A 12,900-nucleotide genomic window follows, 5' to 3' on the forward strand; every position below is an offset into this window, starting at 1 on the left:
TCTTTAGTGTGCTCGTTTTTGTATTTTCAGGGTAAATTATATTATATTATGATGGCACATTTCTATATTTTCGTCATAGTGACGTGACATGTTGTGTTGTTACTGCAAAAATAAAAATAAAAATTGTGATCTTGTATAGTGTACTACTTAAAGAGTTTTACCTTGAGATTTATATATTGGGTGTTAATTTTTGTATAGTGACTGATTAAATGTAAACATTCTCGTTTCCGATTATAATGTTACACTCGACCGTTTCGAGCATGAAAAGTTTCCTTGAAAACTGTATCTATTATACGCGGTTATATTGTTCCAGCAATATTTTTCCATAACAATATATTATTATTATCTATGAACTGTCAGCGTTATTTGATAAATTTTTTGAGAGAATTATTTTTTTAGATACCGGACCGGACCTCTTGAGTCGGTCAAGATATGATCCTTATAGGAGCATTCGAATGATGTAAAATATGTGTACATTAAGAATAATTATTGTAATCTACTTAATTACTATGTAAATTGTAAGTCATCATGTAACTATTGCAGACTCTTACTAATGTTTATGATTTTACCAAATGTTAAAGAAATATGAAGATACAGAAATATGAAAATACAATCAGTTGAAAAGAATTGTTTTATTTCAAGAACATAAAAAATACAACAATCAACCATATCCATTACAAATCAGAATTCACAGAACACAAAAAATTATCTCGCTAGATAAGTTTCAATTATCGATACCTTATTTATTTTATAACTGAAACCACCAAATTATGAGAAATGCAAACAGCTCGTAAATATATTACTTATTAGAAATCATAAAATTCCCATTTTTGGTTCTAAGTGTGTGGAGCATGTGGGATATATATGGGTTAATGGAATTTTAATAGAAGTTAGGCATTTGCGCTCATGCAAGAGGATTTAACAGATGTCATAAACTGAAAATAAAAAAATATTTAAAAAATACAATACTATTTTTTTTATATATTTTTTAAAATCCAATATTTTATACTGGTTGGTAGAAATTCCTGCTATTTATTATAATAAATCTGTAGAGAACTTCTTTCTAAACACATTTCATACCAGAATTTTTCAATAGATCCCCTGATATGGTGAGAGTACCTTTTCAAAAACGAGACTTTCTCATGTTTAGGTGCCAATGGGTTAATATGATAGATTATTCAAATCGGTGTAAGGTTGATTTTCCAGTCACAATGATCGACGAATATGTATTATGATGTAGTATTTCCTAATAAAACTGATTGCTCAGCGCTGAGCAGCGTCGGCGTCAACCGTACGCGCACGCCTTCACTGCCAGTGAGCGTTGCAGTGTTACGCTGAGCGTACATTACAATGAGTACAGTCAAAATGAGTCGTCATTTTTTTTAAGGCAACAATTTTGACAAGCATTTCGCCGACTGTACTTGGCGGCGATCGGCACGAGATTAAAACGAGTCTGGCAGTCAGCAGCGATGATCAGCGTGACTGGAAAATCAGCCTAAATCATAAACCGGGTAGACCTGCACGAGGAAAATAACTAATAAAATAAACGATTCTAGATTTACATTCTCTTTACTATGGTAAAAGTGAATTAACGGTGTAACAATTCATTTGCCAGGGTAAAATTCCAATCGGGCTTTTACCCCAATCGAATTCTGCAGGTGCCCTCTGCCATTTTCCCAAGCCAATATGCGGATCCATAGATGGCGTGTCCATAGACTGATCTACTTCCATATTTCCTATTAAACCGCCTTCATCGGTCAATCTAGTTTTTGATTGCTCATTAGATATCTCTTCTTTTTGATTTGTAATATCGTATAATGTATAAATTCGTTCACATGTAAAATTTATTGTAGTAGAAGACATTATTTTAATCAATTCTAGTGATTTTTGCATAGCTATTTCTGGTAACCCTGGTTCTCGCAGTTGAAGCATCGGTTCCAGGTAAATATCCAAGTAAGGAGTGTAGTTCTCGAAAAGTTGATTGGTGAATTCGGGGTTGGATATGCTTTGTGGCACCGGGTGTGTCAACGAAAATGTTAATCCTTGCTTTTGCTTTGGGTAACGTTCAACAAGACTGGATAAAAGCTGCTTTTTCTTTATGTTGTTATTTAGGAATCTGTAAAAAAAAAAAAATTTGACTGTTAGTAACTGAAAATGTTATACGATTATCGATAGATGACGAAATCGAAGGTACTGGATAATATAATAAAGGCAATATTAATCTTCCCATAATCATTTTGAAATTTAACTAATTTCTCACGTTTGACGCCTGGTTTATTGGGCGGAAAAATGTTAAAGTATAATCATACCACATTAGCGTGAATTTCAGTAGTTTTGACAGAAAATACAGACAGAAGCACCGATAGACATGCAAATAGCTCTCTTCAGCCGACCACTAACCATATATATCCTGTCACTGCGAGCTAATCGCATGGTGTTTGATTTTTCTCATGCAAGTCGAATGACATGTAGATGGAGGGAGTGGTGGGGATAGGGATTGCAATACCGGTATCCCAGTATTTTTCGATAACAAAATACCGGTTTTAAAAATCAGATAATGCCGATATTTTCGGTATTGAAAGTGGATATAAAATGTATTAATTAATATAAAAGGTTTAACATGACTGTAAATATTTTGGCGGGTTATGCGTGCCTCGTTTATTTCTGTTTTCCTTCGACCTTGGTGACCAGTAAGGACACATGCAGATTTACGAAATATATCTACATTATAGGTAGGTGCCTACTTTCCAAATTTTTAAATTTATCCCAAATATTATTTTCGCATGTCACCCGCAGGCATTTTTAGATGTATCTGAAATTGCGCTTAAATGCATACTGTTCGTTTGTATCATCATTAGTAACCTCAGCCCTAGTGGCGAATATTTATATTATAATATAATAGAAATAATAATTCTACTATAATGGACTTGCCTGTGCCCGATTGTTTAATGTTTATCTATTCAATAGTAGCTTATAGAATAATAGAGAAATATCATTTTTTTAAACAAAAAATGAGCAATATTGTGTTTAGTTTTACTTATGGGATAAAAGTAAATAAGTTGCTATGTGTAAAAAGTGCAATAAAACAGGTGGAATTACCAGTGGGACACATACACATCCAAGAACACTTCATAAAATAAATTTATTGAAAGATCATTTGAAGAAGAAAGTGCCAATAATTCAACTACATATTATTATGTAGGTTCTAATGCAGGGGGAGGCAAACTTTTTGGATGGAGGGCCAAATTCAAGTATTCAAAATGAGCGGCGGGCCGCAAGTAAAATAGAATTTTTAGATATACACTATTATTATCACGAAAAATAAACATTAAAAAAAAATAATGAGAAGAATGAAACTGTTGTACATTTTTTTAAATTCAGGTGTTAATTTTGTAGTTGATATTCTCAAAACTGCTTGTAAATGACTATCGGAGATATTTGATCGTAAAGAATTTTTATTGAGGTTCATGATCGAAAATGTTTGTTCACATAATTATATAGGTTGACCCAAAAATAACGAACATTTGTCTTGCATAATCTTTAAGTTGATCGAATTTGTATGAATTAAGGGCATTGTAAAATTTGGAAATTTCTTCACAACGACGATTTCTCTTAAATCAGTGTCACACTGCAGATCAATAATGTCAAGTTGTAGCTCTGTCGGTACACTATCAATATCTATTGAAAATAGATCGCGTACTATTGCTAAACTTGTCTCAATTTTTCGGAAGTCACCAAATCTTTGTGAAAAATCGTCATTCAGAGCTTTAATAATTTTACCATATTCTTCAAATTTATATTCTGGTATATTCAGCAACTTCGAAGTTGGAAAGTGGTCCATGTTGTTATACGATATTTTGTCGAAGGAATAACTTGAGTTTTAATTGAAATCATTCAATCTTTTTACCATATCATGGGCATATATTTTTTTTCCTTGCAACGCGGAGTTAAAAGTATTTAAATGTGTCACGATGTTCAACGTAGAAAATAGTGGTTACATAGTGTGAGACGAGACGCAAGGAAGATGTACTGAGATAAAACATTTACGAAACAACAAATTCTTCAAATTTTAATCTATTGTCAATATTTTTTAAAAAATTATAAAAAAAGTTATTCATAATCAGAAGTACAATTAATGATGGCGGGCCGCAAAAAAATACCCGGCGGGCCACATGCGGCCCGCAGTTTGCCCCCCCCTGTTCTAATGGATTCAAGCTCTGTACTATTCCATTTAAGTGGTTACTTAAATGGAATAGTACAGGGCTTGAATCCATTAGAATTTAAATTCAAATTCCATCAAGTACCTTCAGTCAATAGTATTAATATTAATATATAGGTATTTGTAAACATCAATCTCTACCATAATATCTTACTTTTCCCTATTTTAAAAGTTACATATGTACTTATTTTTGCTATAACCTATTAATATTTTAAAAAGATTTTTATATCTATATTTATTGGTTTCTGTTTTTTATATTTTTCACGAATACCGGTATTCAATTGGAAATACCGGTATTGGTATTATCAGTCGGTATTGCAATTCCTAGTGGGGGGCGTGCAGCACGATCTGAACGCAGCATACCTGAACGTGCTCCACGAGTGTGTATTAGTAGTATATTATCTATGTATTAGTAACTATAAGAGCGCGTGGCTAACATGTGTATACTTATCATTAAGCATCCGAGCTTCTCGAGAAAAGCATGCGATTTCACTCGCACGTGTAACTCACACAGTCACAGTGAAAGAAAGTGATAACAACAGGCTAAAGCACGATCCAAATACACTTGGACCGAGTGCCATCCAAGCGCACTCGTACGATACATCTTCATACTAATTATTCCTATCCAAGCGCTAACTTGGATGAGTAGGACGCGGTCCGAGTAGCATGGATAGGAATAATTAGTATGAAGCTGTTGCTTGGATGGCACTCGGTCCAAGTGTACTTGGACCGTGTCAACGCGCTTTAATGTAAATAAAGTCGAGAATATAAATGGTAACAATAATTATTCGCCTTGTGTAATTTGTGCTCACTAGAAAAAATTGCATTTGCGCATATTCAACGTTAAATTGTTATAATATTGATGAGAACAGTTTGAAAAGGTACTGGCACTTTCAATTCAAGAAAAAAAGGCTCCAAACCCATTACCCTCCTGTGGCACATTTCTAGTATGTAAAATTTCAAGCAATTTAATAGAGCGCAGAAGCAAATCAAAACTATGCTGGCTGATGAAGCTATCCATGACTGCTGTACACTTGGGGTACTAAATTGGAAAGCAACCACTTTGAATAGAGACAGGTGAAGAGAATCCAGGACTTAGACAACCCGCATTGTTCTGGTAATAACGATTGCAAAAATAAAAATAGAAGATTGACAACTTACAGATGTGGAAGAGACATCATGAGTTTGCTTTTGAACAGAGCAATGGCGAATTCCTTCACCCATTGAGCTGATTTTATTCGTTTTTGTGGAGATTCTTCATTGTTCTCCACAATACTAATGAGTTCTCGAACAAGAGCTGTTATCATGTCTTGCGAATGGAGAAGAGTAAGTAAAGGCTCCCAAATGCGTGTGAATTCCTTCGAAAGTTTGTTTTGTTTATTGATGTCGCCAGTTATTTCATTGTTGCTAGTTAAAAAAAGAGATTCAGAGCCGACCATGATCTTTGCGAAGATTTCATCTTTCTGACACGAGCGTTTGCAGTTGATTAATAATTCTTTTATATTTTTAATAACACTTCTCACGGCCACATTTATTTTCATCTTGGGGCTTATTCGTTTTTTACTATCAACATTTTTAATTTTTAAATCACTGATAATGGTCTCCTTCATTTCGATATCTTCAATGTCGCAAAGTTTTACAATATGAAAAGACGGGTGACTTAACACAGCGAGTAAATTGTGCAAAGAGATCAATTCGTTCAGATCATTTTCAAATTGGTTGTCCAATGAGTTTTCCTCGGTTACAACATCTGATATCCTAGAACTATGAGGATTCCAGTATACTGTATATAACCAGTTCAATGCGAACTTGGAAGCATTCTTTAAAATGCTTAAAGATGGTAAATCATGGCCATGTGCCGTTTCGTGTCTCAGATTAACAACCCATTGAGGGATTTTCAATTGATTAGCTGCCTGAAAAAGTGATAAGCGTTTGGATTGTGAATCGTCCAACGTGTGGTTGATAAATCGCATTATGACAGAGGAATACATGAGTCTCAAAAGACGACTGTTCATGTCACTATCCGTAGTACTGACGGCATCCTGCAATTCCACCTCTAATAATCCTAGAGTGGACTCTATGGCAGATGGGAGACCTGGGCAACGAGCCTTCCACACTAAAATAATTTGTAGCGCTTCCTTTCTGCAGGCAATATCACCATTTTGTTCAAAAACTAAATTGAAAACTTTTTTCCATTCTTCTGATGAATACCACTGGACTGGTGTGAAATTGGAACTTCGCATTGATTGCGGCATCATTTACTGCACGAAGTTTCTCGAGGTGTTGATGTTACGCGACATTCACAACACATGAATTCATGAATAATTGTAAAATTGAGTTTGCACTTCGCGGTGGCTAGTATTGTAATATTTTTAAGGTTATAGTATATTATCTATGGTTATAAAATTGACACATTTGAGTATATTAATCTATGGTCATTACGTGCGATCTCAGTGTTGCCGGTTGCTTAAATTAGTTTTTTTTTGTATAAATATATAGATTGAGTGAAAAAAAATATTTTATTGATTTCCAAACGCGCAACAAAAAGAAGTAAAAATAGACCTAAGCCAGGCGTATCTCCATGTACCGATAGCTTCTCAACCGTCGATTCCTTCGACTAGACTACCGACCGAGGGGAGCTCCTACAATTCAGGTGTCTCCCGTTCGGGACTTTGCATTCTATGTGACTCCACGAGGAAGGTTGCATTGCCGATGGCTACAACGCTCCAGTCATAAATTGTCGAGGTCCCACCCTCGCCAATTGGCGACAATCCCATCACAAGCCCAACAGGACATCATGTGGAGGCTCTAGGGCGAACCTTTTGCATACCATGTGCCAATTTTTTTCACAGACGAGTTTAGATACGCCACATACTCAAGCACCTTTTCTACCTTCTTACGTTCACGGTGGGGTTGGCAAATAGGGATAGGGGTAGAATCTTCATCGCTTAGGGAGGAAAAGGAATAACTCAATCACGCAATTAAATTAGGTAATTAATTTATGCCAGTTCAAAAAACAAACGCTTATTGGAGCACTAATCTACAATAGTCAGAAATAATGATCTCTTCGACGAGAGGGTGATTGCTGTCGTGGACCCCGCTGATGATGCTACAGCCTGCAGGAGAGTCTCGTTTGGTGAAGATAACTCTGGACCACAGTTGTTGGATGTGATGAGAGAGAGAGCTCTGAGCGGGATGGAGCACTGAGAGCTTTTTAGCGCTTGGATTTCGCTAGTCTTTCAATGTTTGGTGCATGGCTCGAAATGGACCGGAGCGCCGTTCCGGTTCGTGGAATCTATAAAGTTATCGCTCCGTCTCGTGGTTAAAATATTTTGACCGTCTGAGCTAGATATGCCATATAACAAAAAATCTAGCACACTTATGTTTGTAAAATACCCATAAATTTGATAACCATGTTAACATCCTCGTAAAATTTTCGAGCGCTCCGGTTCGTAAACTTTTCCATTTCGAGCGCTGGTTTGGTGTTAGATTTGTTACTGAGAGCAGCAGAGAATTCTTCAAATTTGAATCAGTTATTCGCGACCTTGTTTCTTTCTCATATACACACACACACTGCTCACAACCTACAATTATTGTAAACAACGGTTAAAAAAATGGGACGAACTGATACTAAGAAGGCTGTATGGTTTGAACTGAGAGCAATCAGGTAGGTATTGAAAATATGAAGATTGACTCAGTTATGGCGCCTTCTTCAAAAGAATAAGAGTAGGCGTAAAGTTGCAATGCGCCACTTGTTACCAATCATCCAATGCGGCACGCAGGGGCGACTCTACCTTAAGAGACCGAGGAGATGGTCCCCCCATCATTCTTTAATTAATAGTCAATTAAATATTCATGTTATACATGCCTGCCTCAATACATTGACTTTGTTAAGTATAAATTAATTATATATTTTATTTGTACCGTTTACCCATCCTTGATTCTTGTTTCTTGGCGCAACCCTGTTAATGCTTCAGTCTACCTACATAGCAGGTACGTACAATGATAATGTCGGGTCACAGAACTTCTGAGAACAGATTTCCGACTTACGACGTGTAGGTACTATGATGAATGAGGTGGATTATTTATTGAAATATAAGTTCAGTACATTGACATTTGAAGATAAACTAGACGTGAAACGATTAGGACCTCACCAACCTAGTGATTTAGTTATTGTGTATGAACTAGTGAAACCAAAAAAACAATAACATTTAAATCAGAATGGTTTACCAAAAAAACGTGGTTGACTACAAGTGTATCCTTAAAAAGACTATTTTGATTTCCCTATTTAATTTTTGGTGGTGAAAGTGTTTGGGCTCAATCTGGGCTCAATCACACGAAACTTCGTCGTCTCACATGAAAAATGCTGTGACATTAAAACTTTTTGGTAAATCAAACATTGTTGAAAAATTAGACAGTGTATATAGGCGTAATATTCAACGCCATAATCAAGAAGTTGACAAAAATAGATATGTACTTTCAAAAATAATTTCTGTGTTAAGACTTTGTGGTTCGTGCGAAATTGGAATCCGTGGCCGCGACGAGACTTCCGAATCCTTAAAGCCGGGAGTGTTTCGCTCAGTGTTCCAGTTACCATGTGAAGATGATGTGATATTAAAAAACTATTACGAAAATTCGCCGTCATTCAAAGGATGTTCAAAAAAAATTGAAAATGAGCTTTTGGACTGCATGTACGATGTATATAGAGAACTCCTCAAAGAGGAGATATCTACCACAATTTTTTTTTCAATCCAAGCGGATGAAACAACCGATGTTTTTTGTAAAGCACAGTTGGTTATAATATTAAGGTTATAAATTAAACTTGGGACTGTTACTGACGATTTGTGCAGTATTCTAAACTACTGGATAAATCGGCCTGTGGCCTGACAGCAGAAATAAAGTTGGTACTTAGTGAATGTGGAATCAATCGCAAGAAATTGATAGCTCAAACCTATGATGTGCGCGTATGTGCGGCTGTAATGAAAGGTAATTTAAATGGTGTACAGGCACAGATTAAGGTTAATTTCTCATACGCACATTTTGTGCATTGCTACGCTCATCAATTGAACCTTGTAATGCAGCAACTGTGTTCGAAAATACACAAGGAACTAAAAATATTCTTTGATAATATTTCTGGGTTCTCATCATTTTTCTCAGTGTCCACGAAACGCACCTGTTTATTAGACAAGGTTGTGAACCAGAGGATGCCAAGACCTAGCGCAACAGGTTGAATTTTTCTGGGCGTATGATAAACACTGTTTATGAAAATTTGAATGAGATGCGGGACTGTTTTTTGAAATTTCAAGAAGAACCAGGGTGGGATGCAGTAACTTTAAGTGAAGCATGTGGACTCTTAAATCTTTTATACGATAGGTTATTCTGCAGTCTTCTTATATTTTTCATGCAAGCTATGCCGGAAGTTGACATTTTATTTAAAAAACTTCAAAAAGTTTGCATAGATAATATTTCAGCAAACTTAGCTATAACACACTTTAAAGCAGCCATATTAAAAATAAGAGAGAAAACAGATGAATTGGGAGACCTTTACGCTGATTTGACATGTAAAAGAAATTTTTCCGCTTGTGATTTGAAGCGTCTGATGAAAGAAGCATGTGATGTCATTGTTGTGCACGTCAGCAATAGATTTTTGAATACTGACCATCTTACCGCTGCAAGATTGGTAGATGTGAGATTTTTCAAAGATTTTTCAAAAAAAAATCCCGATAATGACTTTGATATAGCGGTTCAATATTATCCATTTCTACTTAAAAATAAATTAAGAACGGAATCACAAATTCTGTATGGACATGACGAACTCACTAGTGATGTAAAATCCGCCGCTTCTCTCTTAGCGTCATTGAACGAGAATAATGCAAAAGAGATATTTACTGAAGTCACCAAACTTTTAGAAATTATTATTACGATCCCAACGACGACTTCAGAATCAGAAAGGTGTTTTTCGACGCTGAAACGTATCAAAACATCTTCAAGAAATACAATCGGTGAGGAACGGCTGAACGCGCTTTCCATGTTATCAATAGAAGACGAATTCATCAAGTCTGTTCCTGATTTCAACAACAAAGTGATTGACCGGTTCGCCAAACTAAAAAACAGAAGAGTAGAATTTAATTATAAGACTCTTTTGGACACAGGAGGCATATGATGATGAATTAATAGCTACAAAAGGTGTGTTTTCTTTGAATTATTTATAGAATCTAAAGCAACAGCCACTTTACAAAATAAATGACTTAAGTACACACAATTAATGTTAGTATGTATTCAAAATATTAATAAAAATATAATATACGTTTTGATTGATATTAATTAGGTATACCTATATGTATTAGATATTTCACGCCATCTGACCCCACTTACTAAAATATGCTAGAGCCGCCACTGGCGGCACGATTTGACCACCACTGCTATAGGATCCTCAGGGTTGATACACAGACCAATATTCAATCAATTCCTGACGACGGACGCAGCCGACAAAGGCTGGGGAGCCCAACCGGATGAACACCACCTAGGTATCCACTTAGCATAGTATTCCAACAGGAGGGAAATGTTTGCAGTTCTCTCTGCAATTCAGTCCCGGGTACAAGCAATCAAAGAATCAGATCTGCTTCTGCAGACAGACAACATAACAGTGGTGGCATTTATGTAGATCAACAACGAGGGCAGCACAAAGTTTGTCAACCTCCAAATTTGATCATAGCCAACGCCACGCTTACTGCGCAATACCTCCTCGGAATGCACAACTGCGCGGAAGATCATCTAATCATTCACCAGAATTACTTCCGTAAAACTTCTACCCGGTTTATTAAGTCATATCATAATGAAGCTAGACAAAAAGATCCCATAAAGGATAGGTAGGTACACAGAAAGGACGCGCGGGTATGACCGGTAAATACAAATGAGGAATGACCAACGACAAGAAAAATGAAGATTAATTAGTAAAATAACACCTCACGCAAAAAAAGAAGAGCAAACCTCAAGGACTTCAAAGTCAAAATGAATAATAAGAATTTTATTGGTAGGTAAAACTCCTTTCATTATTCGAACTTGACTTTGAAGTCCTTGAGATAGAGTTTGCTCTTCTTTTATCGAGTGAGGAGTTATTTTAGTAATTTATCCCATTTCTTGTCGTTGGTCATTCTTTTTCTAGCAATACCCAAACCCGCGTCCCAAACAACTTCTCCTCCGAGGCTCCTTTGTTTCATTTAGAATTTTGCTTCCATATTGTCTGGGTGTAGCGGCTATTATTTCGATCGTAATTATCTAACAAAATAATCTTATCATACATTAAGTGATCGTTAAGTGAACATTAAGTGATCAGTGAATATGGCGCAACACCTGGAGGACCGTGAGGAGGAAAATTTACAATCGATGGACACTTCAGACGGTGAAACGGAACTTCTTCAGGAGTCAAGCAGGACGCTAATGTTTGATGTATCTTCACCACTACCATCTATCACCACCGACCCTCGAGGCGGAGAAAGCCTCGGTGATGAACCGTTTACGCCCGCCACCAGGCGCCGGCCCCCACACAACCTTGGGGGTCAAAGTACCAGTAATTAAAACTACTGTAAAGGAACCGATGTTCCCCAAGCCAGACCCGGCTCGAGACATGGAATTGACTGGAAGATACAACGACGCCCAAAAACAATTTTTGGCGGCTCCTACGTTTGTAGAGCTAGGGCTGAATGACGAGTTACGTCGATACGACCGCTCGTCGTCAAATAACCATATGACAGAGAGGACGATCGTGGCTCTACAGAATGCGATTTCTTCCCAACGGGACAGCTTTTGGAAGGCTATGCAAGGGTTGGTGGATTGGGAAATCGATTCACAAACTACCATGACTGCCGCGGGCTTGTACCAAAAGATCGAAGAGGGTTTTGGGGACAAGTCCGCCCATAATAAAATTTGTGAGGACATTACCCAAATCCTCACTGGGAAACACGCTGAAATTATGCAGGCTCGGCGCCAGGTAATTTTGGCCTAGGTGAAGGATACCTTCACTCTAGAGGCACTATCAAAGATTCCTCCGAGCTCGAGGTCTCTTTTTAATAAGGACTAACTGGCCACCTTTCTCCAGAAGGGGGGTGGACCGAAGAAACTCTTCGAGTTGAAACGAAAAGAGTTCTCATCTAGACAAGCGGGAACATCCGGGGGAGCTCAAAGGGCATCCTTTCCAGGGGAGCTTTATCCCGGAAGGCACTCGACCTCGCACTATGGCCGAGGTACTCCCAAGAGGCGACGTCCTGTGGGAAGGGAGTTTTCCAGAGGAGGTAGGGGCTCCACCAGGGGTTAGTACTCCAAGCGGAGGTGACCGCATCCGGTCGACCAACAACATTGGGGGCCGCTTGAGAGACTTTCAGGGAGTCTGGATGGCGGAAGGGCCCCCCCCAACGTTGGTGAAGATGATAGCCAAGCCCACATACCCTTTGTATGGAAACCACGATTGGTAAGCCCTTCCTTACTTTTAAGAAAACAGTTTCAAACGCGACAATCAGCAGATATCACTCTCCAGATCGAGGAGTTGGAAAACTCGAAAACTCTAGAGAAAGCGGACCCAACCCCCAGTTTTCTCTCAACCCTTTTTTTGATCAGGAAACAAGACGGGGCCCTACGCCCTGTCATCAACCTAAAGCATTTTAATGCGTTCCTACAACCAAAGC

The 12,900-nt window shown here is 37.5% G+C and overlaps 1 protein-coding gene across 1 annotated transcript; it reads right to left on the reverse strand.

The window, feature by feature from the left end:
* Positions 1-1,412: 1,412 nt before the first annotated feature.
* On the reverse strand, positions 1,413-6,642 carry LOC147072892 (uncharacterized). Its single transcript, XM_085946014.1, has 2 exons — positions 5,381-6,642; positions 1,413-2,116 (listed from the first exon to the last, which is right to left on the reverse strand). Exons 1-2 carry the CDS (start codon positions 6,475-6,477, stop codon positions 1,573-1,575), a joined length of 1,641 nt encoding a protein of 546 aa, XP_085802140.1. The 5' UTR covers positions 6,478-6,642; the 3' UTR covers positions 1,413-1,572.
* Between the last annotated feature and the right edge of the window lie 6,258 nt (positions 6,643-12,900).

The sequence above is a fragment of the Rhyacophila brunnea genome, unplaced genomic scaffold, assembly GCF_057557595.1.
Source record: "Rhyacophila brunnea isolate RB1 unplaced genomic scaffold, BYU_Rbru_1.0 scaffold_19, whole genome shotgun sequence".
NCBI lineage: Eukaryota > Metazoa > Arthropoda > Insecta > Trichoptera > Rhyacophilidae > Rhyacophila > Rhyacophila brunnea.